The following is a 21,622-nucleotide window of genomic DNA, read 5'->3' as shown; positions in this document are numbered from 1 at the left end:
AGCTGGACCACTTGGTAATAGTGGCCATAATATAATTAAATTTGACATCCTTGTGGCAGGGAAAACCATACAGCTGCCCAACACCATAGCAGTTAATTTCAGAAAGGGGGACTACACAAAAATGAAGAAGTTAGTGAAACAGAAATTAAAAGGTACAGTGCCAAAAGTGAAATTCCTGCAAGAGAGCGTGAGAGAAAAAAAAATTGGGCTCTTTTTCTTCCTCCTAAATTTATTCAGAGCTTAGAAATTAAGGTGGCAGGCATCTTATAAATACCATAGACAGACAGTCCAGGTAGATAGGTAAGTAGGACCTGCAACTGTAGGGAGAGTAGAATATCAGGGATGAGATCCACGATGTTGACAGAGAGAAGAATTTTACCTTTAACCCTTAACTTTGAATTTCTTAGCTTTTGTGGGTTTCTCAGACTCGTACATTTATTTTGTTATTTTTGTGAAAATCTCTTACTAGTCTTGGATCCATAAAACAAGCATATACAGATATTCCAGGAAAAAAGATTAAGTAAAACAATCTGCATCCATTTCAGTTGTTTTATCTTCTGTTTCGAATGTTCTATTGTAAAGCAGCATTTGGTTTGTGTATTTGGATGGCTGCTATTACTGCTATGAACTTATTTTGAAATGTTCTTTTAAGTGCCCGGAGTTGAAAAGAAAGGCCGCAGAATACTTCCTGAAGTTACCCCTCCACCAAAGGAAGAAGTTGTTCTTAAAAAAGGTACGGTAATTGGTCACGATATAAGCACACAAATCCATTCCCTAAGTATTCCAAAGGAACACTGCGCTAGGACTGCATTTTGCCCTCCCAGAGAAACTTATGTGGGAAATTACATGAGCTAAATGCTGCCTGAGGCTCATTTCCTGGTGAAGGAGTTTGTGGGTGCATGCAGGAGGAATAGTTGAAAATCCAGTAGATCCTAAGGATCTACAAGGAAAGCAGAGCAAAAGACTGAGAATATCAGGACATCCCCTGGGAGACTCTTCCTCTTCATGCTGTTCTCTGGACCCCATTCCCTCCATCTTGGCAGTAGCACTAATTCAGGAGCCATGTTGTGGGTGGCTACCTAGCAACCAATGACTGATTGCCCTTCCCCAATGGGGCTTCTGCTTGGATATCCACTGTGTTGGAGGGAAGCTGGCGTGATCAATTATTCCCTGTTCCAGTCTGGCACTCTTTTCCAGTCCTGTGAATATCTGACCATGCAGAGTTCATATTGGGGTCATTCCATGGTCTCAGAAGGGCAGGCAGCACTGGCCACTCCTTTCATGCAAAGACTGGGGCTTTCCCAATGCACTCATGCTCATTTGCTTTTTAGGATGCTATACAGAGGGGAACCAATAGCTCCACTGAATTATCTTTCCTGCTGTTTTATATTAACTGAAATCAAAGTGGAATTTCAGATGTATAATTCTTTTTTAAAAGTCTCTAGCTCTTTAGGTAATGATTATAAGAGATATTTTTACTTATGGTAGACTAAAAATGATCTATAAGATATACAATTTACCTTGCAAAAGGTAACAACAAAATAGCTCAAACCTGCTCTTTTTGAAGTCAATTGGAGTTTGGTCCAGAATCGACCATTTTGGCCCTGAAATTAGTTTGTAATTTCAGGAGTTAGTGCATAATTATCCACTGTAATTCATCATTTAAAAATAACTCATAATACATTATTTTTGTGCTCACAAGAAATGCCGGCATTAATACCATAATTCAAATTATCAAGTACGGTAAGCATTTAAAGGGTAGTTTAGGTACTTCATCAAAAAATGTTGAAAATTAACTGGTAGTGTGGCTTTCAGTTGGTGAATCTATTATGTATTCAGAATACCAGAAATGTCATGAAGGATTCCTAAAAGCTTCTCTCTTATGTCTGCAAAAATAAATTATCTGTTACTGATAAAACATTTGTGATCCAATATGTCATTGTTATGGGAAAGACTAAAATTATCTTGATATGTAATTTCATTATTAACAGAGGTTTTACTTGATGTATAGATTTATTCAAATTGAAGATCTTACAAGTCTTCATTATTATATTGAGTTCTAAAATATTCTTGGATTATAGTTCTGTGTAAATTCAGTGGCTTTTTAATTCAAATGATCTAAATAACTAATTTTATTCTAAGTCTGAATGTTAAAATATACATTTTCCAGCAGATGGACCACTTTAAATTAAAGCATTTTTTTGCTCCAGGTGACAATGTAAAATTGCCTTTATGATAATAACCATAATAATGACATAAAAGCTATATTCCTGTACACTATGCTGGGTGTTTCATATATATTCTCTGTTCAGATAATTATTAAATCTTTATCTTAATTACCATCATCTTCATCCAGATAGGGCTTTAAAAACTGAAATTCTTTCTCTTTCAAAGTTCCTAGAAAAACACCTGAAGAGGAAAAACCGAAACCAGAGAAAGAACCTAAAGTAGAAACTAAACCAGAACCTAAACCAGTAGAAAAGAAAAAGAAACCTGAAGGTACAAGTCAAGATCAAATTCATTTGCTTCTGATTATGGAGAGACCCAAACCAAAATCCTACTTCTGATTAGCAATTTATTGGGCCTTAGTATCTAAACCTGGATTCAAGATCAGAATTGTGTAAATGTCCTCCACCCCTGTAATATGCTGAGTTTAAGTTTCTACTAAAAATATACCCAAATTTTGGGAAAATCTAGGTCCAGATTGGAATTGTGAACCTTGGTGGCTATTTCTCTTTGAGTCTTCATTTTATGTAAAAGAGAACTTTAAAAATGTTTTATAATGTAAACTAAAAAGTAACAAAGCATAAACCATGGTTGATCCACTTATCCTTTCAGTTATGGTCTTGTAACTGCATGTCCTACTGTCTGTTTTCTGTTTCTAGTTTTATCTAAGTTTGATTGCTAACAATATATATGTACCTTAAACCTAAGGTCAACTGAAAATCTTAATCACATATACAGAACTTGACTAAATTTCTAATGTCATATTAAACCACTCTAGTTATATTAAAATTTCGTCAGTTAATGTATCTGGGTAGTCAAGGAATTTAAACATATATTCCAAAATAAAAATAATATTTTTAAAGAGCCAGAAGTTCCCAAGAAGAAAATTGAGATACCACCTGTCACAAAAAAAGAGGAGAAACCTGAGCCTGAACCAGAGAAAGGTACCAAATGTGTGGTGCTCTTTTCCTTATTCCTGCAACTAAACTGCATCCATCAGTAAACACCGTTTTATGTAGGCTAAACTAATTCATTAATATCATTCAGCCATAAAAATTGTCCTTTTTTAGCCTCTTTGCATTCTTCTGGGTCTTATTTCCTCTTTAGTTCTTCAGTGCTTAAAGAATTCAACTCTCTTCCATTGAGATCTCTGCATCTTGCTGTATATGTGTTTGCCCCTGCTGTCTTTCATCAGTGGATTTTGCAAGTTAAAAAAATAAAATGAAAAAGCCGGTCTTCTATTAATTGTCTGTGTGTTTTAAAGTTTCACTAACATTTTGCACTTCTCCTTTATGATTTTTCTGTATTTTTAAATAAGGTTATAAAATATTTATATTAACCTATTGGTTATTGTGTGTTTAAAGTACCAGAACCTAAGCCAGCAGCTATCCCACTTCCTGAACCAAAACCCGCAGTAGGTAAGAGTCCTCTCAACATGAATAACTGTACACACATTTCCCTGTACATCTTGCCTTTTACCATTGAGTGGGTTCCGGTTAAAAGCGTGTTAAGCAAATATCTCAGCTAACTTTTCATGCTACCAGGAGTGAAGGATATTTTCTGAATATTTGTTGTGAGTGAGGATCTAGTAAATGCATGCTTTATAGGGCACTTGAGAAAGTGGTGCATAATAAGTTTTAACAAACATATACATTAAAATCAATTAATTAATACATTTTAATTCTTTCTACAGCTCTAAAATCTCCCAAACCACCAGCCGAGCCAGCCCCTGTTGCTGCTCCAGTGACAACTCCAGTGGTTGGAAAGAAAGCAGGTATTAACATTGATTCTGTAGAGTGTTTGCTAATTTGCAGTACCATCCTGCAGCCATTTCTCACGTGACTATACACACTGAAGACAACATGACACCTAAGGGCTGTGGGATCTTATCATTTATTATTTCCGAGATACTTTAAGCCTCCCCCCCCCATGGGGGGGATCAGGCTCCCATTGTACTAGGCACTGACGCACACACATAATAAGATAGTTCCTGCCCCAAAGCTATACAATTGGGATTTAGTCTATGCTCTTCAGTGTGGGAGATGAGACGTACTTAACTTGTCTAATTAAATGTATGTATTCTGTTAATTTCTTGATATTTGTTCTGTATGTTCAGACATTCATCTGTATGTGTTGTATGCCTGTTATATTATGTGTATTGCAAAAAATATATTTATGTTGTACATATTGGGAAGGGATGACGGTGTTGTTTTGTTCGCTGTTTTGGGGTTTGTTTTCCTATTTGCTGAGTGCTGGCAAAGGTGCCAAGAGCACTGAAGCTCTCTGGCACTACTGTTGTTGTTTAGTATTCATATAGGGTGGCATCCAGCTGGCTTCAGCCAGAGTCAGGGACCTATTGTGTACAGCCACATCGGAATAGTCTGTCCCTTTCTGACATGCTTACAGGCTAGGAGCTTCATCCATGGAACGGCTATAGCACAAGCAGCAGCAGCAGCAGCACAATCTTCCCCATTACTTTGTGTCCCAACCATGACCCAGAGGGGACCCATTCTAAAATGAGAGTGCAGTTAATTCTCTTTATTCAATCCTCGAACACTTGTGAAGCATGCAATTAGTGTCCATTGTGATATTGGTTTGGTGATGTGGACAGCTATTCAAAAACTCCATATAGGTTGCCAGGCATCATCACAGAATAACAATTTTCAGCTACTGCTAGTGTGGGTTGGATTTGAACTGGCAACCTAAAGGCGAAAGACTCCATTGCCCATCACCAACTCTTGAGATAACTAGGACCCTGTGTTGTAAAGGTCAAATGCCACCTGTGGAAAAAGGCAAGATTAAATCCCCTGTGTTGAAAGTGTCTGCTACCGATGAGAAACACAGGCATGTAAAAGATAGTATGAGCCACAAGGCAGCTGCAGGGACATTTGAGCAGAAGAAGCATTTGAGCTAAACATCTCAGATGAAACAGTTGATAGAATATTAAAACCAGAGGAAGATAAACAAGAGACAGAGGTTCTTAAACAATTTGGGATGGTTGCCCAAAAAGCTGAACCAAAAGTAATAACTGTAGTTTCAAGGAAGAATCCTACGGTTAAAGATGAGGAGAGAGAGCCTGCAATAGGTCAGGTTGCCTTTGAAAAGGCTAAAATAAGAACTCCCTATGAGGAACCAAAGCCCATTTATATAGCATCTGAACACATTGAAAGAAGTACCAGAGAAGAAAAGGGGAATACAATTAAATTAGAGGTTCGTAGGAAGGATGAAAATGAGAGATTCCCTGAAGAGTCTAGCATTCCATCCAAAGAAAGGGGAAAGATTCCTACATATGAAAAAGAAAAAGGGAAGTGCATTAATTTTTCTCCCTGAATATGCCCCAAGAAAGTCTGATATCTTGATTCAGAAGAAGAGAGATGTTCCAAAAAGATAAAATAAGTTTGCAAACTGAAGAAATTGCCATAAAAGATTATGTGATGGATACTACAGAAGCCACTGAAGAAGTAGTACCTGAAATACCTCTGATTACAAGTGAGGGGAGAAGAAAGATGTCACTCTGAAGAGGTTTGAAAAAGTCCCTTTGGGTAAATTCATGACATAAACAAGAAAACTCAGAAAGTGGGGAAATTTAGTTTCAAGAAAGCTGATGTTCCTACTGCTGAAGAAATCATGGTTCCCACCAAACAAGTAAAGAAAATAGATACCTTTCAAAAAGAAGAGATTAACAAAAATCTTGACTGTAAAATGGCAGAATAAGGTTCCCAGGAATCCTCTGAGGATACTGGGGTAGTAGTGAGAAATGATGGGGGCATTGAAAAATTCATTGAAGATGAGGTGATTCCCACAAAAAGGCTGATAGAATCTTTACAGATTCAGTTCTCAAGCCACAGGATGCAGAAATGAAAATAGAAGGAAAAAATTTTGCAGGCTAAAGAGAGTCCACTGAAACCCATATGAGGAGAGAGATTCAGAAGTATCAATGATGGAACAGATAACTTTAAATGGCAAGCAGGAAAAAGGATTATGCCAGTTAAGAAAGTTAAAACTCCTTCTAGGACCTTCTTAGATAAAGACAAAGATACAGACTAAACCCCCTGAAAAGCTGTCTGTAGGAAAAGAATTCGAAATGGTGATTCCAGGAAATGGCAGAGACACTGAGATTTCCTTAGGAGACCTTGACAAAATAGCCCAATTTGAAAAAAGTGATGGAACTGAATCAGTAAAGGAAAGTCCTGTTAGATGTCAAAGAATGAGGGCAAAAAACGATATTAAAAAGTTATCTCCCAAGAGAGAAACCCTAGCTCTTAAAAACAGTGAGCAAATCTTAAACTGAAAGACATAAATCTCCTTTAAATATAGAGGAACTCAAGCTTTCTGGAAGAGAATTCTCTGTTGTAGAAGACATCAGATAAAATAGCAGCATAATGTGGCAGTAAAAAATTTACTCCTGTCACCAAGAAAACAGAGAAGAAAACAAAGCCTTTGAACCAAAAGCTGTCTTGCAATAGAATGCCCAGCAAAGAAGATATCCCAGTCTCCAAAAGCCTAGGTAAAGTTATCATTCCATGACAGAAGAGAAAGAAGTCTGGGGACTGGATCTCGTCGAGCATGGTAGAGTTTCAGAAGATGACTGGCAATTGGATTAATTTGAGGAGCTGAAAGAAGCTGTGGAATGTCTGGTGGAAAGCTAGGTGAGAAGGCTGCTGCCAAACTCCTCCTCAGTGAGCTCATCATATAAGCTTTGGAAGAAAACACCATTTCTCATCATTATCTGCTTGTGTTTGTCAGTCTGCTTGTATCCTTCAGTACTATTTGTATCTCCATCTAATGCATTAATTCTCTGAATAGGCATTCAAACATCTGTCACTAGTTTGTCTTCCTGTGTGTGTATCATCTGAACATACTTTTGTGTTCATTGTATTATTTTTACATTATTTTTAAATGGTAGTTTAAATCATCTATATATTGTTACTGTAAAATTGCAGAGCGGTTCACACAGATTTTTCATACGTACACCTCTTTTTTATCATTTCTTGCGTTCTGTGTCCTGCATTTCATATCGCTCAACCATACAAAACAGTCTTTGTACACACATATACAGAATGCAGGATAATAGGAAGTGTGATGAGGGAAATATTTTGAAAAGTGAGGGGCGACCTGTCATAATTTATGAATGAGACAAGGTGGGGGAGACCAACTTCTGTCTAATAAAAGATATTACCTCACCCGCCTTGTCTCTCTCATATCCTGGGACCCAGTATGGCTACAACAACACTGCAAACAATAGTTCATGAATGGCAGAGTGAAGCAGAAACACATATGAATTATGATAAATAATCCCTAACTCTTGAGCATAGCCCTCTGCCTTTGAACATGTATTTCATGAATAGATTAATATATTTCTTGGTTTGGTTTTTACAGTATGTGTGTTACCTTTTAAAAGCTGTCAAAACAGGTAGAAAAAGAGAGCTTTGCTACCCCAATTTACTGGTGGGTGGGTCATACATGGCTTTTTATTATTGGTACTCAATAGTCAAGGTATCAGTGTTCTTTGGAGGCAGTGACATTTGTGTGGGCTGCGATTTTTTGAAATGGCCTTCGTTTCAATTGGTGGTTGGGTAGTCATGCAGTAGTTTCTGTATGTCTCTTGTTAAGTGGTATTTAGACTTACACTTCTGTGTAGTGCCTCACTAGAACAGGAAAGACAGGTTCTAGCATGCTAAGTGGCAGTTTCTTCCACTACTGTCCTTTGAGAAATCATCTATTTTACAAAGTTTCATTGTTTTGCCCAAAACTGATGATTACCATTTTTATTATCATTTACAGCTTTTTTGATTACATTTGATTAAAAAACCCGTAACTGGGAGCTTAGGGTTAGTGAATAGCTACTTCACAGCGAGTCTTAAAAAATGACAGAGTTTTGGCAGAACAAAATATTGATAAAGGGAGGGTTCCTAAGCTCCACTTTTTAATATCTACCACAGGATATGCAGTTTTAGATGCTATATTTCAAAATATTCAATGTCAATCTAACTATTGACAGTATATGTTGTATAAAAATGTATATGCTTACACCCTTCTCCTTGCTGTATGTATGTATGTATGTATGTATGTATGGAGAGAGAAGAAAGAGAAAATGTCACTTTTAGAAAGATTTTTATCTTAATGTTAATACATACATCTACTTAACCAGACTTAATACATTGCTAATACTATTGCTGTTTTACTGCAGAGCCAAAAGCATCAAAAGAGGAACCTGGCAAGGTTAAAACTCCTATTAAAGGTAAGAGAAATGATCATAAAATACAAACCGTGTAAAGTTGGCATGTGGAAAATCCTAATTATAATGAATGCTTTCAGCTTTCTGTGGTGTAAATTACTGGACAGCAGACTTCCTAAATATGACTTAGAATGACAAGGATTAGATAAAGTTTAATCTAAACTGTCTTTTTATTTTTAATTTTTTTTGCCAAGACAATATTTGTTAAAAGGAATGGCTGTTCCTATTTCTGAAGTTACATTTTTAATGAAATCATATTTAAAAATCCATCTGATTCAGCCACTAACACAAGATATGAAACTTAACCTTGCTTATATTATCATATTTGACTCAAACGATGGACAAATTTAGAATAGAGATTAATATTAAACTTTAAATAAAATATCTCTAAAATGTTGCCATTCAGATTAAATAAATAGACTTACGATTCTGATTATGTTCTGCCTCATTCTGGACAAAGCAAATTAAGCTTTACTATGAATACATTGTAATCAAAGAGGAAAACTGTAAAGGAGGGCATATCAAATCTCAGTATGGGTGTTTTAGACATAACAAAAGTGAATGGATGCTTTAATCCAGTTGAAACTTTGAGCATGAAAAACTGCACGGCACCCCAGCTTTTAACATGGTCCAGGTAGAATTGTGGACTGCTTAATCTAGGCTTGATTGTGCAGTTTTTGTGCTCTAATTACATCACTGTAAATTTTGTCAAACTGGCAACTAAGCGTCTGGCTCATGAACCTCATTCAGCCCAGCTGCTACAGCATGCAAACAAGCAAAACTCTAAATTGGGATGAGTTTATTCATCTCTACATCTGACTTATAGCCAAGAAGACACCATCCCCTGCAGAACTGGAGAGGAGGAAACTAAGGCCAGGCAGTGGAGGTGAAAAACCTCCTGAAGAGCCACCATTCACCTACCAACTTAAAGCTGTGCCACTCAAGTTTGTTAAAGAAATGAAGGACATAGTGCTGAAAGAAGCTGAATCTATTGGCTCTTCTGCAATCTTTGAGGTTCTTATCTCTCCCTCTACTGCAAGTACCAGCTGGATGAAAGACGGAAATAACATCCGAGAGAGCCCAAAGCACAGGTTTATTGCAGATGGCAAAGACAGGAAGCTGCATATTATTGATGTCCAGCTTTCAGACTCCGGCGAGTACACTTGTGTGCTACGTCTGGGAAACAAAGAAAAGACCTCGACAGCTAAACTCATTGTTGAAGGTATTTCCTTGCACCCTGAATATGCTTCAGATTCTTCAACAACTTAAAGAATAGCTATAATTTACAGCTTTAAATATGTTTGTATATTGCGAGTTTTCAGTAATTGTCGTAATTTCCATTGATCATTTCATATTTTCATTCTATATGCAGTGCGTCTCTATGCTGTATAAAAAATAAAATGCATCAAAATATGGTTCCCTCTTCCCCCAGAAATACCAGTGCGTTTTGTGAAAACTCTTGAGGAACAAGTCACAGTGGTCAAAGGGCAGCCATTTTATCTGAGCTGTGAGCTGAACAAAGAGAGAGATGTGGTGTGGAGGAAGGATGGAAAGATCATAAAAGACAAGCCTGGAAAGTACGCTCTGAATATTATTGGTTTGCAACGCGCCCTCACCATCATGGATGCAGATGACACTGATGGTGGCACTTATACTGTGACAGTGGAAGATACTGACCTCAAATGTGACTCTGTTGTTCAAGTAATAGGTAAGCAATCAGAATAAAACTCTAATTTCTCTCCTTTGAATTTGTGTGCATGTTTGGGGTGCTTTAAAATAAGGAAAGTTTGACTTGATTGGTACCTGAAAAGGAGCACAAAAGGGTGGTCACCGTATTTTTATTCCTTAGGTAATGGGTTCATTATTCTTCACGTTTGTTTAACATATTTTGAAATGTTCACTCTTGGTATTTTAGGGCCTAACTCCCACTGAAGTTATAGGAAAAGCTGCTACTCAAAGGGAGATGAATCAGAATTACCATTTATAGGATTAGGGTCATATTGATCCTCATGTGGAACTCCCAGTCAGGATCAGTGGGGAGTAGTGCTCGAAATACTATGCCAGAATTAACCAGATTTCATCAATATTGTGAGAAGTAGACTCCCATTTGGGGGATTTTATCTGCTGAATATTAGTAGATAATTTTGGCAAATGTATGGCTTGCTCTCAGCTCCCTGCTAAGTTGCTATGATTTATTGGAGGGCCTTTGGTTTTTTGGCAATCCTGATATAGAAACTCCTAGCCATCTGTCCTCCATAAATTGCAAACAAGTCTTTGGGAAATGTTCTACTCTGGTTGCATATGACAACTTCTATTATTGCAGTGATTCCTGTGAATCATGTGTGCTCATTTCAAGTTATAAACCGGCAAGTCGGTTTTTTATAGGCTTTGTCTTTTCAAAGAGTGGAATAAACTAAATTTCAGAAGCCCTTATTTCTCTCATTTATGAACCCACTTATATGTATTAATAGCCTACGAACCCTAATTTTTATTTAACTTTTTCTCATGCAGAAGTGATAAGAGACTGGTTGGTGAAACCTATAAGAGACCAGCATGTGAAACCAAAGGGTACAGCTACTTTCGTTTGCAATCTTGCCAAGGAGACGCCAAATTTTAAATGGTACAAGGGAGATGAGGAAATTCCAGCTAAACCAACTGAAAAGACAGAGATCTTGAAAGAAGGAAATCTCATTTACCTCAAAATTAAGAATGCTGCACCTGAAGATATTGGTGAATATGCAGTGGAAGTTGAAGGTCGCAGATATGCAGCTAAACTGACCCTTGGTGGTAAGGAAGGTTTTCTGAACATTATATGTAATTATTGTATATGCCAGTATTTTCAACCCTTTCAAAACAAGAATATTCAAAACTTGAACTGCTGTAAAGTTGTATCAAAACTTTCATTGACTATGTTACACATGTTTGTTTGTGCATCTCAGAGCGTGAGGTTGAGCTGCTTAAACCGCTGGAGGATGTTACAGTTTATGAGAAACAAACAGCAAACTTCGACACAGAAATTTCTGAGGAAGATGTTCCTGGAGAATGGAAACTGAAAGGAGAAATCCTGAGGCCCTCACCTGTAAGCATCCTCCCATTTAAAAATGCAGTTCATTTAAAATGAGAATACTGTGAGCAGGTTCTACAAACTTATGTTAGACACATTGTAAAATTTTTGCTGGTCTGTTTATCTCTGCAGTCATCCAGTGCTCCAGCACAGAAATTAGAGAGGTTAAGTTTTATGATGATTGAAAATGTGGTCCTCCTCAAGGAACTACATTTCACAACAAATAACATAAAATAATTTGCAAGGCTTCATATCACAACAAAAATATCCAGGCCCATGTAAATTGCTAGAGTGGCGCCTAAGTTAAAAATAGGAGTTGAGCGTTAAGGAAATGTATTTTATTTTACTTTAAGATTTCCTTTAGAGTAAAATCATTTTGATTTGGTAGCAATGCTGTTCTCTAACAGGCAGCTATTCCCTGTGTGTGTAAAACAAGATTTGGAGTGTTTCTTTTTTATGAACAGAGTCCAATATTGTGTATTTAGAATACCAGTTTCCTTACTAAAAACGTAATTTTTCCAGACTTGTGAAATCAAAGCTGAAGGAGGAAAACGCTTCCTAACTTTACACAAAGTCAAGTTGGAACAGGCTGGTGAAATCCTCTACCAAGCACTCAATGCACTTACTACAGCCATCCTGACAGTGAAAGGTACACTATACTAGCAAATAGAGAATAGTATCACTTAGTCCAAGTTCACATTGAGTGCTTGAAAAAAATTAATTCTGTTTTGTTTCTAGAAATCGAACTTGACTTTGCTGTGCCTCTGAAAGATGTCACTGTTCCTGAGAAGCGTCAGGCTCGATTTGAATGTGTTCTCACCCGGGAAGCCAATGTTATATGGTCTAAGGGCACTGACATCATCAAAGTTGGAGACAAATTCGATATCATTGCAGATGGAAAGAAACACATCCTTGTAATCAATGATTCAGAGTTTGATGATGAAGGAGAATACACTGCTGAAGTGGAAGGGAAGAAGAGTACAGCAAGATTGTTTGTGGAAGGTAAGTATCTCATTATGAGCAGAGACTATGTGAAGATTATTAAAGAGCACATCTTCTAGAACTTCACTAGCGTAATGTTAAGGTACTGACGAGCAATGTTTCATTATAGGTGTCAGGTTGAAGTTCATCACACCTCTAAAAGACCAAACAGTGAAAGAAGGGGAAACGGCTCACTTTGAGTTCGAGCTTTCTCATGAAGATATGCTAGTGACCTGGTTCAAAAATGACAAAAAACTCCACACAAGCAGAACGGTTCTGATTCATGCAGAAGGCAAGACTCACAAATTAGAAATGAGAGAAGTAACACTTGATGATATCTCTGAGATAAAGGCTGAAGTCAAGGGCTTGCACACTCGTGCTAAGCTCCAAGTCTTAGGTAAAGTATTAGCACCACTTAATATAAACAATTTCTTAAAGGAACAGTGACAAAACATTTGTTTTAATAACTTTTTACATTTCAATATGCCTTTAATTATATATTGATTTCAAGTTTACTAACTGTTTCACAACCAACATGCCGTTTGTAGAGGCCGATCCATACTTCACCGTGAAATTACAAGACTACTCTGCTATAGAGAAAGATGATGTCATTCTGGAGTGCGAACTTAGCAAAGATGTACCAGTGAAATGGTACAAAGATGGCCAAGAGCTTACAGCTTCCAAGAGAATCTCTATAAAGGCTGAGGGCATGCGCCGTATCCTAAAAATCAAGAAGACTGAAGATGGTGATAAGGGCAACTATGAGTGTGACTGTGGAACTGACAAGACAAAAGCTAATGTTAACATTGAGCGTAAGTGGCCACGCCTTCCCAACTGGACCCCAGCTGAAAACCTTGTAACATATAGCTTAATACAGCAAAGTTGACCTGTGTTTCTGTGCTTCCAGCTCGTATAATAAAAGTGGAGCGCCCCCTCTATGGAGTGGAGGTATTTGTTGGTGAAACAGCTCGTTTTGAGGTTGAAATCTCTGAGCCCGATGTCCACCCCCTATGGAAGTTAAAGGGAGAAACTTTAACACCTTCACCTGTAAGGCTTTCATTATTTTTAAAATCACAATGTATAATTTTAAAAATAAAAATTCCCCAGCGTAACCTGTGATGGATGATGGCTTAGAAAAATTATATTTATTTCCTCCTTCAAATCAGAACTGTGAAATAATCGAAGATGGGAAGAAGCATGTTCTTATCCTTTATAATTGCAAACTGGATATGACTGGAGAAGTGTCCTTCCAGGCTGCAAATGCTAAAAGTGCAGCTAATCTGAAAGTGAAAGGTATAGTGGCAACATTCTCCGTGCATACAAAACTTTCTTATTAAATCTACCAATAAAAAAGCCAGCATAAATGCATCTCTGAAATTGTAATGATCTGGTCTGATTTCAGAACTACCTCTCATCTTTATCACTCCACTCAGTGATGTCAAGGTCTTTGAGAAGGATGAGGCAAAGTTTGAATGTGAGGTGTCTAGGGAACCCAAGACTTTCCGTTGGTTGAAAGGAACACAAGAGATCACGGGTGATGAGAAGTTTGAAATTATCTCAGAGGGCACAAGACATGCCCTGGTAATTAAGACAGTTGCATTTGAGGATGAAGCTAAATATATGTTTGAAGCTGAAGATAAAAGAACAAGTGCCAAGCTGATCATTGAAGGTTTGTTTGACTTAATGTTTCTATGGATAATGCACTTGATAGTTGTCTTTCAATTGTTTTTTACATAAATGTAATCATTAATGAGACACATTGTTTGTTTAGGCATTCGTCTGAAATTCATTACTCCTCTCAAAGATGTAACAGCAAAGGAGCGTGAGACTGCAGAGTTTACTGTAGAACTGTCTCATGACAATATCCCTGTTGCTTGGTTCAAGAATGACCAACGACTGCATACCAGTAAGGTGGTTTCAATGAAAGACGATGGCAAATTCCATACACTCACATTTAAAGATCTCTCTATTGATGACACTTCTCAGATCAGAGCAGAAGCTATGAGCAAATCTTCTGAAGCTAAACTCACAGTTATTGGTAAGTGTATCTTACTTTTATTCAGTATGAATTCACATGTTGGATATTTTATGTATTCCTAAAAAAAGCACACACTATTGGGAATCAGAAAGTCTTGTTTACAAATCCCTGCTCTGCCACAAACTCACTGTGTGCTCTTGACAAATCACCTGAATCTCTTTGTGTCTCCATTTCTATGTTTACAAAGATAATACTAATTATTTAAAAACTTCTCAGAACTGTTGTGAGGATTCGTTGATTAATATGTGTACAGTGCTTTGGAGCTGTTAAGCATTTTATATTTTTGGAGAGCCAGCACAATATTTGCCAGTGAAGTTAGCAATTATTACTCTGAATGTACTTCTTCCTATGCTATTTTTGAATAGCTATGCTAAGAGGTTTTTGCTGGTTTTTGTAATCAAACCACCACATCCAATATAAATATATAGCAAAATGTTGGGACACTCAGAAAAATAACAATGTTATACTTTTTATTGTTGTTATTCCTCTGTTCAGACATTTCTCAGGAATGAAAAGCTTAAGAATATGCCTTATGTATTGTGCATGGCCTAAGATGGTACAAACTTTATAAAAAGACCTGTGCTTTCTGTGCCTTTAAAACAATTAAAACTGTCATATGCTTATCTCAACTTGTATTTGCAGAGGGAGATCCTTACTTTACTGCAAAGCTTCAAGATTATACTGCTGTAGAGAGAGATGAAGTGATTTTACAATGTGAAATTAGCAAAGCAGATGCTCCTGTGAAATGGATGAAAGATGGCAAAGAAATAACTCCATCAAAAAATGTTGTTATCAAGGCTGATGGCAAAAAGAGAATCCTAATCCTCAAGAAAGCTTTGAAGAAAGACATTGGAACATACACCTGTGATTGTGGCACTGACCAAACCTCTGCCAAACTCAACATTGAAGGTAGTGTAGTTTTGTCAGTGCCTCTCTGTTGTAAAGCTCTTCTTGTGAGTTTCTGTTGAAAGCTGATGGCATCAAATGTTCCTTTGTTTTTCTCACCTCTCAGAGCGGGATATTAAGATCGTGCGCCACCTGTACAGTGTGGAGGTAATTGAGACAGAGACTGCCCGCTTTGATACTGAAATCTCTGAGGAAGATGTCCACGCCAGCTGGAAACTAAAAGGAGAAACCCTGAACCAATCACCTGTAAGCATAATGCCGATCAAGCCCAGACTTCTGTGTGGATAGAGATTCATAACAACTATGAGATAGAAAAATACATTTTATATTCTTTTAACTTATCTTCTAACTTTTGAGATTTTAGGTGCACTTGATTCCGATTTTTTAGTTTTTCTCCACAACCAGGAAGGCTAGAAACTTACTTTTTAAAAACAAAACTGAGGCTGAAAGTCTTACATATTTGCATGACTCTTGGTGATTTAAAAAAACCCACCAAATATTGAGAGAATAACTATAAAAACCTAAGAGTAGGCAACTCTGAATTCAGCAGTCCTGATGGAAATAAATAAACAATAGGAAAAGTGAGATAGTTGTAAGTTTGTGTGTCTATGAGAGAGAGAGAGAAATGTGGATCTAAAATGAGAACTATCTTTTGAACTATCTTTTGTAATGAGAGATCGCTGATATGTTCATTAGCATTGCCAGACACCTGCTATTGCTAGTGCTTACAAGCCAGTGTCTTCAATATATCTAAGTTCTTCCCAACATCCCACTTTGTCAGTGCATTGTTCATGAATAAATTTATATCTTCAGCAGAGCTAATGGAAATAGTCCTTAAGTGGATTTATGAGCAAGCACATCATTTGAGTTGTTGGCTGTACTAGGCAATTTAGTAGCAGTTCAGATTTCAAAAGTATCTATTGCCTAGACATTATGGATATTTTAGAAATATAGAGAGAAAGGTGTTAACAAGGCTACATATATCTCTAAAAAATATTCTGCACATGAGTGGTGTTTTACACACAGTATATCCTTTGTGTGTCTACAGAAATTCTATAAATGCAGCTCACTACTTCTATACTTTGTTGTTTTCCTTCTTGAAGGAGTGTGAAATTAAGGAGGAAGGCAAAAAGCACTTCCTCGTATTGTACAATGTACGTTTGGACCAAGCTGGTGGAGTGGACTTCCAAGCAGCAAATGCCAAATCCAGTGCTCACCTTCGAGTGAAACGTAAGTGTCTTGTTAGTATACGAATGAATAGATAGTTAATGCCGTGTCTTTAAAACTAGAAGAAATGAATTAAAATGAAACTAACTGAATCATTACATCACACAGCTGATTGTGTGGAATGGGTGGCTAAATCACTAAACTGCACCAAGCCCATGGGACAGTGATTCTGAAGTATCGGTGACACCGATGACCTTGATCCCTGTTAGTTTAAGAATTTTTTTAAATATAATTTTTATAGTTTCTTTTTATTAGAGCACGAGAAAAAGGACATTGACTTTCAGGCTTCTGGGTGGTCTTGCATCATCAGTTGTTACGCAACTGAAGTATTACAAGCAAAAGCTTTGTTGTGCTGACATTTCTGCCTTCAATTGCTGGGATGCCACCACACTAACATTTGGGGAAAGAACTAAGCTCTTGATGGACAGGGACAGAGCACATGGTTGGAGACCACTTGTCTCTCCCTCCAATCCTAGCACTCGCTATTTTGGAAGGCACATGCCTTATCTAGCAAGAGGCATGCGGGGCTTGGCAGGGAGACAGATGCACTGCAACTTTCTTGCTGACCTTGTTCATTTTAAAGAAACAGGCTCTGCAAACAGGGACTCTCCAGTGCCCAACCCTTCCCCTAAGAAACCCAAGTGGCCCCCCTCTAGTTAGGGAATTTAAATAGCTTTGCATTACCATGTCTCTCTCTCTTGGGAGAAGCCACCGTAGAGATTAGTGAGTAGGGCAGAAGCCCTCTCTTGAGTGAAGTGACTAATGTGAAGATGATTTCTCCCCCTCGCCAAGCACGAGTAATTGGCCTGCTCAGACCGCTCAAGGATGTAACAGTGACAGCTGGTGAATCAGCCACCTTTGACTGTGAGCTCTCCTATGAGGGAATCGTGGTGGAGTGGTTCTTGCATGGACAGAAACTGGAACCGAGTGACAAGGTAAAGAGACTTCTTGCCACCTGCTTTCTTCCACTCCTCATTTCCCCCTTTCTTCCTTTCCTCCCCACTCTCTCCCCCCTCTCCTTTATGTCTTACCTCCCTCCTTCCAGCAGCAGAAGCACTAAGACACAGGAATGCACTGCTTCTATTTTCAGTTATAAAGTGTTCTCACTTAAACATAAATTTGTATTTTTCTGTAAATAAAGTGGATCTGAAATAGCATGTGTATTTATCACACAAAGAAAAGTTAAAAGGTCTCAAAACACTGGCCACAAGAATAAAGCTTTTTGTGCCTGAATTGTTGGCAATCGCAGCCACAAGGGTTATGAAATGGTTCCTGCTAAGGTGTGTTGCAGTTTGAGTGAGTTTTATGAATAAATGAAGTTCCTGATTCTTGCCACTGAATGCAGAGCTGCAGTCCAGTTCTGCATATATGGGGATTAAGAAGATTGAAATTCCATTTCAGGCATTTGATCAGGCTTTCCAGATAACTTTCTAGGCAGGTTTGCTTGCCAAGCATTTCTCACTAGCTATTTTTAACCCTTCTTCAAGTGCTGGCTCTTAGCGCTGAGATTTGAGCTGCCTGGAATGTGGTTAATTGAATATTTGAAGTTTGCCAACAGTAGGGAATATACTATAAATAATATAAAATGTATGTTACAATTTTTAAGATGCAGTTATTCGGATGCATTCTTTATTAGGTACTCATTTTATGTGTAATGCCTTCAGATCTCTAGCGAAATAGAGCTGCCTTGTAGGGAAACGCAAGTAAATGTCTAAGGAATTACACAAGTTAATGAAATTTCAGAATTTGTAATAATGCTGGTAGATGTTTCTTTAATTCAAATTGAAGTTTAGTTTAATTTTTACTATAGCTTTTTCATATATTAATAAGAGGATTCTTGTTTTCAGTGAGATCTTTCTGAGTTTTACTCAGTTTAACCAAACTCAGAATTGTCATCCACATTGCTATACTTAAAGATCTGTAAATAGAATACATGTTCAGGTGCTCCAAGTTTATTTGATTCATCACTTCCTCTAAAATAACCTCTTTAAATGCTGTTATCATTGTTTCCAAGAGTCAAACTGACTCTACAAGAAAATGGGATTTGAGGTTTGACTATTCTTTACCTTAAACTATCTTGGCAAACCAAATTTATTACTTCATCTGAACTTCTTTCAGCTAAATGTTTCAAGGACATAAATATTTATTTTGGGCATAATGAGTATGCTCAGAAACAACTCCGTCTCCTCTGTTTTTCTTCTCACTTTAGACTTCCCATTTGCCTTCACCTTACCAGAACTACTTCTATTGCTTGACTTTGTACTTTCCTACAAATAATTAAAAATAATTCTTTAGGAGACACTTTGTGTCCATTTATTATTTTGAGTAGAGACTGTCCGGTTTGGCCACTGTACATGGCAGAGGGGCATTGCTGGCACATGGTGGCATATATATGCCATGTACATTGGCCAAACCAGACAGTCTCTACACAAAAGAATAAATGGACACAAATCAGACATCAAGAATTACAACATTCAAAAACCAGTAGGAGAACACTTCAATCTCCCTGGACACTCAATAACAGACTTAAAAGTGGCAATTCAACAAAAAGCTTCAAAAACAGACTCCAACGAGAAACTGCAGAACTGGAATTAGTTTGCAAATGGACACCATCAAATTAGGCCTGAATAAAGACTGGGAGTGGATGGGTCACTACAAAAACTAATTTCCTTCTGTTGATACTCACACCTTCTTATCAACTGTTTGAAATGGGCCACCTTGATCACACTGGCCTCATTAGCACTACAAAAGTGATTTTTTTCCCTCCCTTGGTATTCACCCTTCTTGTCAAGTGTTGAGAACAGGCCACTTCCACCTTAATTGAATTGAATTGGCTCGTTAGCACTGACCCCCCACTTGGTAAGGCAACTCCCATCTTTTCATATGCTGTGTATTTATACCTGCCTACTGTATTTTCCACTCCATGCATCTGATGAAGTGGGTTTTAGCCCATGAAAGCTTATGCCAAAATAAATGTGTTAGTCTCTAACGTGCCACAAGGACTCCTCATTGTTTTTGCTGAAACAGACTAACATGGCTACCACTCTGAAACATATATTTTTAAGTTATTATTATATATATATGATGTAATTTCTTTAGATTTTGACATATACTTCCTCCCATTGGGACATGTGGGAGTACTTAAATACCAGTGCCTATGTAGATAAGAGGGGGAAATATATATATATCAAAAATCTTGAAAGTGTCCTTGATCCACTATGCATATGTAGGAGGAAATTGTCCAAAATATGTATCCAATAAAAATAATAAAGAATAGATGACATTGAATTGAAGAGTCTTCATATAGTTCGCTTGTAGATACTTACAAAATGCTTTTTTGTTTAATTAGGTTGTCACACGTGCTGAAGGAAGAGTACACTCGCTTACTCTCAGAGATGTCAAGTTAACAGATGCTGGAGAAGTCTCACTGACTGCAAAGGATTTCAGAACACAAGCAAATCTTTTTGTAAAAGGTAAACTGATTAGCATAATTACATCTGTCTGGTGATTATTATTCCATCATGGATTAGGAAGTCTATGGATACTCTTTATATTAAACTGGTTAGATCATACCTAAAATACTGCATACACTTCTAGTTATCTCAGTACTGGAAAGTAGTTGATAAACTGGAGTAAATTCAGAGAAAAGACACAAAAACAATTGCAATGATTGCAGGGAATTACTTATAAGAAAAGATGAAAACTACAATACATATATACAGCTTGGCTAAACTCATTAAGGTACAGGGGCTTGTGATAATGATTTACAAGTATCTAAAACTGTAAACACCAAGGAGACAAGGAAATTGTTTATCCTCATTTATGTTCTTACAACTGTAATAGGCTAAAACTGAAAAAATGAACAAATAAACTGAATATAGTGAAGAATTTTCCAACAGCATAATCTTTTATCCTTGTGGATTATTGTCCCAGTGGAAATTATAGGAGCCACATCACTTGAGAGTAATTTAAAACTAGATTAGACATAGCACTCAGGAATGTATTGTAGGGAATAATCCTGTATTGATTGCTGGATGGCTAAAATTACGGTGTTCTCTATCTCTAATTTCTATGATTCTTTTAGAACCCCCAGTTGAATTTACTAAACCACTTGAGGACCAGACAGTAGAGGAGGAAGCCACTGCAATACTGGAATGTGAAGTATCCAGAGAGAATGCAGAGGTGAAATGGTTCAAGAATGGACATGAAATTCACAAAACAAAGAAGCACAATATCATAGCTGAGGGCAGGGTCAGAAAACTGATCATACGTGGCTGCACATTAGATGATGCTAGAACATATACCTGTGATGCTAAGGATTTCAAGACCTCTTGCTTCTTGAATGTGGAACGTAAGTCGTGTAATTTAACCTCTTTGTTGATATTAATATGATTATTAATAATGCTATCATCTGTAATGATTTATTCTTGCATAACTATGGTTATTCTAAAAATTTTGACCTATTTACATGTATGTATATTTTTTTCTTATAGCTCTTCGTGTTGACTTTACAAAGCCCCTTACTGATCTTGAAGTGAAAGAAAAAGAGATTGCTCGGTTTGAATGTGAAATTTCACGCCCAAATGTCACGGTCTGTAATATCATGTTCTTATTATCTGAATAACGCTTTAATGTGAGGTTGTTTTTTTTTTAAATCTCAATCTTATGTTATTGTTAAGTAACACAATGCTAAGATTAATGATGCAATGCATTAACATAACTAACAGTACTACAATGTCAATTTGCTTTAAAAACAGGTACGGTGGTTTAAGGATGGCATTGAAATAAGAAAGGGCAAAAAGTATGACATAATTTCCAAAGGTGCCCAGCGTATTCTTGTGGTCAACAAATGTCTATTTGAAGATGAAGCAGAATATGCATGTGAAGCAAAAACAGCTAGAACCTCGGGCATCCTAACAGTTATAGGTAAAACTAAATCTAC

The 21,622-nt window shown here is 37.2% G+C and overlaps 1 protein-coding gene across 1 annotated transcript in view; it reads left to right on the top strand.

Moving 5' to 3' along the window:
• Positions 1-21,622, top strand: part of TTN (titin) — a 308,950-nt gene that overhangs the window by 191,432 nt on the left and 95,896 nt on the right. The window contains exons 164-189 of the mRNA XM_074967679.1: positions 653-733; positions 2,395-2,499; positions 3,090-3,170; positions 3,591-3,644; positions 3,920-4,000; positions 8,417-8,467; positions 9,291-9,686; positions 9,897-10,172; positions 10,976-11,251; positions 11,404-11,543; positions 12,051-12,177; positions 12,267-12,530; positions 12,640-12,906; positions 13,058-13,321; positions 13,417-13,556; positions 13,676-13,802; positions 13,912-14,178; positions 14,281-14,547; positions 15,190-15,456; positions 15,560-15,699; positions 16,557-16,683; positions 17,473-17,615; positions 20,030-20,153; positions 20,765-21,031; positions 21,174-21,271; positions 21,438-21,606. Coding sequence (XP_074823780.1) covers positions 653-733; positions 2,395-2,499; positions 3,090-3,170; positions 3,591-3,644; positions 3,920-4,000; positions 8,417-8,467; positions 9,291-9,686; positions 9,897-10,172; positions 10,976-11,251; positions 11,404-11,543; positions 12,051-12,177; positions 12,267-12,530; positions 12,640-12,906; positions 13,058-13,321; positions 13,417-13,556; positions 13,676-13,802; positions 13,912-14,178; positions 14,281-14,547; positions 15,190-15,456; positions 15,560-15,699; positions 16,557-16,683; positions 17,473-17,615; positions 20,030-20,153; positions 20,765-21,031; positions 21,174-21,271; positions 21,438-21,606 — 4,599 coding nt within the window. The remainder of the gene's footprint in view (positions 1-652; positions 734-2,394; positions 2,500-3,089; positions 3,171-3,590; positions 3,645-3,919; positions 4,001-8,416; positions 8,468-9,290; positions 9,687-9,896; positions 10,173-10,975; positions 11,252-11,403; positions 11,544-12,050; positions 12,178-12,266; positions 12,531-12,639; positions 12,907-13,057; positions 13,322-13,416; positions 13,557-13,675; positions 13,803-13,911; positions 14,179-14,280; positions 14,548-15,189; positions 15,457-15,559; positions 15,700-16,556; positions 16,684-17,472; positions 17,616-20,029; positions 20,154-20,764; positions 21,032-21,173; positions 21,272-21,437; positions 21,607-21,622) is intronic.

This window comes from Natator depressus, chromosome 11, assembly GCF_965152275.1.
Source record: "Natator depressus isolate rNatDep1 chromosome 11, rNatDep2.hap1, whole genome shotgun sequence".
Classification (NCBI taxonomy): domain Eukaryota; kingdom Metazoa; phylum Chordata; order Testudines; family Cheloniidae; genus Natator; species Natator depressus.
This window is presented reverse-complemented; position numbering and strand designations above follow the sequence as displayed.